Source organism: Pelobates fuscus, chromosome 5, assembly GCF_036172605.1.
Source record: "Pelobates fuscus isolate aPelFus1 chromosome 5, aPelFus1.pri, whole genome shotgun sequence".
Lineage (NCBI taxonomy): Eukaryota > Metazoa > Chordata > Amphibia > Anura > Pelobatidae > Pelobates > Pelobates fuscus.
Window position 1 is genome coordinate 379,081,414 of NC_086321.1, and position 6,450 is coordinate 379,087,863.

Consider the following 6,450-nt stretch of genomic DNA (forward strand, 5'->3'; position numbering starts at 1 on the left):
CTAGCAATGTACAGCATGCCCGTTGCATAGCAACCACTTTGTAGATCACAATTTTACAGGGATAATCGCTAAAGTGAGAATTGATGGGAATTCAAACGCAGTTTCAAAAGGTAGGCCAATACAGCCGAAGCAGAAACATTCTCCAAGTAAATTCTGTGCTGAGTTCGACTATTTTGGCCTACAATTTGAAATTCGCTCTGAATTCCTGGTGGTAAGTGTGTCTCTGTTGGGCAGGTGTAAAACCAGTACGACTCCCATGATGCTTTGCCAGCCTGCGACAACTTGTGTAATGCAAAATATCACCCAGTGTTTATATCCCAGTACTGAGTACATGCATTGCTGCAAATAATAATTCATATCGGTGATATCGATGATGGTGGTGATGCAGAGGCTGGTAGTAGGCTGGTTGGTGCCACAGATATAATAATAATAATAATGGTAATAATAATGGTAATAATAATAAATAATAATAATATGGAAGAGAAAGGTGCTGGTATCAAGCTGCAATAGATAAATAATAATATTATTAATAATTAATAAGCTAATGCCAGGCTGCTGTATGATAATATAATAATAATAATATAATAATAATAATATAATAATAATATGTTAATTTAAGGCTGCTGTATGATAATAATAATAATATAATAATGATAATATAATAATAATATAATAATGATAATATAATAATAATATAATAATATAATAATGATAATATAATAATGATAATATAATAATAATATAATAATGATAATGTAATAATATGTTCATTCAAGGCAGCTCCCTGCAGCTGATGTGACGTCATCACGTCCCTAACACACCTTCCCCGCTCCCGGCCTCATGCAGTTTCAGGGGCAGAGTGGGCGTGGTCCAGGGCTGCCGGTCCAACCCCTCCCCTCCCCGGCCGGCCAATGGAGAGGCTCCTTTCTGAAAGATGCCCATATTTGGCGATGTTCGGTCCGCGCGCGGAGGGGCGTGTCTCCCGGCTGCTGACGTTAAATAGGATAACGGCCGCCAGAGAGACCTCATTCAGCCGGCGGCAGCGGATCTAAGAGCATCAGTCAGCTATCGGTCTATTCTCCACCCGGGACTCTCCTCTCACAAACACAAGGTAAACACGGCCTCCGGGACGGGGATACTAGCCGGCTAAGGGTATTAATGGGCTACTAGCCGGCTAAGGGTATTAATGGGCTACTAGCCAGCTGGACTGAGAGTGAATGGGTTAATGGGAGCTGGTATCTGGGGGCATACTGTGAGGGTTAATGGGTTAATGAGATGGCTGCAGTTGGTACCTGATGCTGGAAGGGTTAATAACATGTCCAGCTGATACTTAAATGAAGGGTTAATGAGAGCTATGGGGTGCTATAAAGGGGTTAATGAGATGCTATTCTCTCCTTAGGACCCTTTAAAGGGTTAATAAGAGGTATTGGGGTGCTATAAAAGGTTAATGAGATGCTATTCTCTCCTTAGGACCCTTTAAAGGGTTAATAAGAGGTATTGGGGGTGCTATAAAGGGGTTAATGAGATGCTATTCTCTCCTTAGGACCCTTTAAAGGGTTAATAAGAGGTATTGGGGGTGCTATAAAGGGTTAATGAGATGCTATTCTCTCCTTAGGACCCTTTAAAGGGTTAATAAGAGGTATTGGGGGTGCTATAAAGGGGTTAATGAGATGCTAGTCTCTCCTTAGGACCCTTTAAAGGGGTTAATAAGAGGTATTGGGGGTGCTATAAAGGGGTTAATGAGATGCTAGTCTCTCCTTAGGACCCTTTAAAGGGGTTAATAAGAGGTATTGGGGGTGCTATAAAAGGTTAATGAGATGCTGTAGCTGTGTCTGGTTATGGTGCTATAAAGTTAATGGGAGTGTTAAACAAAGTTAATGAGATGCTATTCTGTCTCCTTAGGATGCTCTAAAGGGTTAATGGGAGGTATGGGGTATTTCTCTAAAGGGTTAATGGGAGGTATGGGGGGATTTCTCTAAAGGTTAATGAGATGTAAGGGGTGGATAGGGGTTGGGGGTCTCATGCTGTGAAGGGTTAATAACATGTCTCTAGTTGGTATCTAAATGTGACTAAGAGTTAATGAGATGGCTGTAGTTGGTACATGATGCTGTAAGGGTGAATGGTTAATAACATGTCCAGCTGATGATTAAATGAAGGGTTAATAACATGTCTGTAGGTCCTAACTGGATAGGATGCTGTAAGGGGTTAATGGCTCCTTGCTGGATAGGATGCTGTAAGGGGTTAATGGCTCCTTGCTGGATAGGATGCTGTAAGGGGTTAATGGCTCCTTGCTGAATAGGATGCTGTAAGGGGTTAATGGCTCCTTGCTGAATAGGATGCTGTAAGGGGTTAATGGCTCCTTGCTGAATAGGATGCTGTAAGGGGTTAATGGCTCCTTGCTGAATAGGATGCTGTAAGGGGTTAATGGCTCCTTGCTGAATAGGATGCTGTAAGGGGTTAATGGCTCCTTGCTGAATAGGATGCTGTAAGGGGTTAATGGCTCCTTGCTGAATAGGATGCTGTAAGGGGTTAATGGCTCCTTGCTGAATAGGATGCTGTAAGGGGTTAATGGCTCCTTGCTGAATAGGATGCTGTAAGGGGTTAATGGCGTGGTCTGGTTGCTGAATAGGATGCTGTAAGGGGTTAATGGCGTGGTCTGGTTGCTGAATAGGATGCTGTAAGGGGTTAATGGCGTGGTCTGGTTGCTGAATAGGATGCTGTAAGGGGTTAATGGCGTGGTCTGGTTGCTGAATAGGATGCTGTAAGGGGTTAATGGCGTGGTCTGGTTGCTGAATAGGATGCAGTGATGGCTGGTTTATAATACTGTCTATATAGACCTGCAGTGTCACTGGTCTCTCCTGAGCTGGTAACTGAAGGGTTAATGCATTGTCTAATCTGCCATTAAGGGGCAGTAAGGGTGACCTCACCCAGGGTCAGACTGCATTGTAGGCAAGCTAGTCCTATAATACAGGGAAAGGTGCCTGTCTGATGGCAGGGAGGGGGTTAATGTGGGAGCAGTAAGATGGCTGGGCAGGTGGTTGGTGCTGCTGGGTGGGTCCTGGGTGGGGATGCTTTGGGCGGCTGGATTTGTATGAACTTGCATCAGTCTGGCCCCCCTCCCATTGAATGGTTTGGTCTGTTGGCCACCCCCTCCCATTGTATGGTTTGGTCTGTTAGTGGCGGTTACACCCTTCATTTGAAACAAACTTGGTTTTGGCTTGTGTGGGCGTGGCTGGGAGCAGTCTGCCTTCCATATAAGGTCATGGCATGTCTGATTGGCTGGCTGTTGGTGCCTCACTTGGGCGGGGTTATGGTTGAGGCTGCTTCCTATCTGGGAGGAGTCAGTTCTTGCATTCCAAGGTTACTGCAGGGATTGAACCTCTGCTGTATGTATGGCCCCTGGGGGCCAGCCACCTGGCTGTGTGACCAGTCTGGGCAAGGGGGGCTGGCTGCGCAGTGCTGAGAATATTCCTCATTCACTGTCACTGCATGGCTACTGCTGCTGGGCATTCACTCGTGGGCTGCTGGGCATTCACTCGTCTTTAATGTGATACTGGATGCAATTGCTGGAATCTAAAGCTAATCTTTCTTTCCCAATAGTAAAAATGGCAGATGAAGAGATTGCAGCGCTCGTCATTGACAATGGATCCGGTATGTGCAAAGCCGGCTTTGCTGGAGACGATGCTCCCCGTGCTGTATTCCCCTCAATCGTTGGACGCCCAAGACATCAGGTTTGTAAACCTATTATATGAATATCATTGCTCTTTATGTTGCTGTTGAATTGTGGCGGAAAAAGTCCAACTATCCCTCTCCTCTGTTTAGGGTGTCATGGTTGGAATGGGTCAGAAAGACAGCTATGTAGGTGATGAGGCCCAGAGCAAAAGAGGTATCCTGACCCTGAAGTACCCCATTGAACACGGAATTGTCACAAACTGGGACGATATGGAGAAAATCTGGCACCACACCTTCTACAATGAGCTGCGTGTAGCCCCAGAGGAACACCCTGTTCTGCTCACAGAAGCTCCCCTGAACCCCAAAGCAAACAGAGAGAAGATGACTCAGGTTTGTTCCTGGCCCTCTTACATGGGGCGGGGGGTAGCTCTTCATGCACATCATCCTTTATTTCTTGGACTCAAAACTTTCTCTCAATATTTTTAGGGCTCTGTTCTATCCTGGCATTTTCCCTCCTGAAGCCTCAGGTTTCTGTTTTCACTTGTGTTTTTTTTTTTTCTGCTTGTTCTGTTCATTCTAAACCATTTTTGGTTATTTTTTTGCATGCATCTGCATGTTAGCATGGCTTGGGGTGACCACAGTATGGGACTTCTTGTAACCTTTCTCTTTCTTTCAACAGATCATGTTTGAGACATTCAATACCCCAGCCATGTACGTTGCCATCCAGGCTGTGCTGTCTCTCTATGCCTCTGGTCGTACCACTGGTATTGTGATGGACTCTGGTGATGGTGTCACCCACACAGTGCCCATCTATGAAGGTTATGCCCTGCCCCACGCCATCTTGCGTTTGGATCTGGCTGGTCGTGACCTGACAGACTACCTCATGAAGATCTTGACTGAAAGAGGCTACAGCTTCACAACCACAGCTGAGAGGGAAATTGTGCGTGACATTAAGGAAAAACTCTGCTATGTAGCTCTAGACTTTGAGCAGGAGATGGCTACCGCTGCTTCATCCTCATCCTTGGAGAAGAGCTATGAGCTGCCTGACGGTCAGGTCATCACAATCGGAAACGAGAGGTTCAGATGTCCTGAAGCACTCTTCCAGCCATCTTTCCTTGGTAAGTTAGACTGGCAATCCTGTAATACCAGTGTGTAGCTCCAAATATTAAACTGGACTGTAGAATATATATATTTTTCTCAAAGGGACTTGGTCTCTTAATCAGGTAGACCTACTCTGATCTAGTATAAAACTTTATTGGACACTTCCATTTGATCGTGGGACTTTATTTTTTCTTAACTAATCACAATCTGCCCTTTTATAGGTATGGAGTCTTGTGGCATCCATGAAACTACCTTCAACTCAATCATGAAATGTGATGTTGACATCCGTAAGGATTTGTATGCCAACACTGTCCTGTCTGGAGGTACCACAATGTATCCTGGCATTGCTGACAGAATGCAGAAGGAAATCACTGCCCTTGCCCCCAGCACAATGAAAATCAAGGTGAGTTGTGGTCTTATAGCCTTGCTCAATGCATCAATTCTAGGAACTTTATTCCGTTCAGTGTACTAACATTCCCATATCTCTTGCAGATTATTGCACCACCTGAACGCAAATACTCCGTATGGATTGGTGGCTCCATCCTGGCTTCCCTCTCCACCTTCCAACAGATGTGGATCAGCAAGCAGGAATACGATGAATCTGGTCCTTCCATTGTTCACCGCAAATGCTTCTAAACGGACTGATAGATGCATTGCACTTGCTGCGTGAGATCTTGAAAGTATTAATTTGCCTTGGCAAATGTGTACGCCTCATGCTAGCCTCGTGAAACTGGAATAGAGCCAACTTCCAAACGAACTTGCCCTGGGAATCAAACAAAGTCACACTATGTTCTCCTCTAATGCAAGACTTGGACCTGTACCCTGTACACACCTCTGAGACAAACCCTGGTTGGCAAACCGTCTGGGTATCCCTTAGTCTTTTCTTTGCGTAGAAAGAAGCATTTCTGTGAAAGGCTGCCGATCTGCGACAGTATTGTAAATGACACTCCTCCCTTTACGTTACAAGTCCTGGGAGTAGTTGAAGTTGGAGATGTGTACAGGGTATCTGAGGGTAAACTAAATTGGCAATTAATATTCCAGAATTTCATCTTCGAGGCTGGTAAGAGTTCATGAAGGAGTTGTCACTTCTTCCAGCTTTTTCTAGTAAAGTTGGAACACACGGCATCCAGGCCTTAGAAACCAGGTTTTTGTTTCCCCAGTTTGTCTCTCCCAACACATGGGGTCTGAAGCTACAAACCTTTATTGCAGTTACACCTGTAAATTTATACATCCAAGTTTAATTTATGTACTATTTTGTATGTTGCCTTAATGTTCTCACTTGACAGTAGAAAACCAAAATTTGTAAGTCATCCTGACAAATTGTAACTCCCGGAAAAACACATTGTGTTAAATAAATAAAAAGCGCTGCAGTAAATAGCTTTGTTTTCTTGGGGTTTCTGTACATGGGGTGGGATTGGGGATGAAACTGAGCTGCCTTATTGCTACAATCAGAGTAACTAATTGTCTTAACCTGTTGCTGGCCAGTGAACTCCCTCCACTGTTACTCAGTCACAACAGTAACAGCTGGATTTTGTGCTCTGCCCTCCTGGCACATAGTAAACTGACATTTTAATGCAATTCTCTGCCAGCTGTAATAGCGTACCTTGAACTAAAACTCCAGTGAATACTATGCCCTAACCCTGAGTAAATGCCACCTACTCATTTAGACTTTCTTCC

At 44.5% G+C, this 6,450-nt stretch overlaps 1 protein-coding gene across 1 annotated transcript; it reads left to right on the forward strand.

Annotated features, from left to right (window-relative positions):
• Positions 1-1,022: 1,022 nt before the first annotated feature.
• Positions 1,023-6,148, forward strand: LOC134611945 (actin, cytoplasmic type 5). Its single transcript, XM_063456296.1, has 6 exons — positions 1,023-1,111; positions 3,601-3,731; positions 3,823-4,062; positions 4,352-4,790; positions 4,995-5,176; positions 5,266-6,148. The coding sequence occupies exons 2-6, from the start codon at positions 3,606-3,608 to the stop codon at positions 5,407-5,409; spliced, it is 1,131 nt and encodes a 376-aa protein (XP_063312366.1). The 5' UTR covers positions 1,023-1,111; positions 3,601-3,605; the 3' UTR covers positions 5,410-6,148.
• Positions 6,149-6,450: the final 302 nt, after the last annotated feature.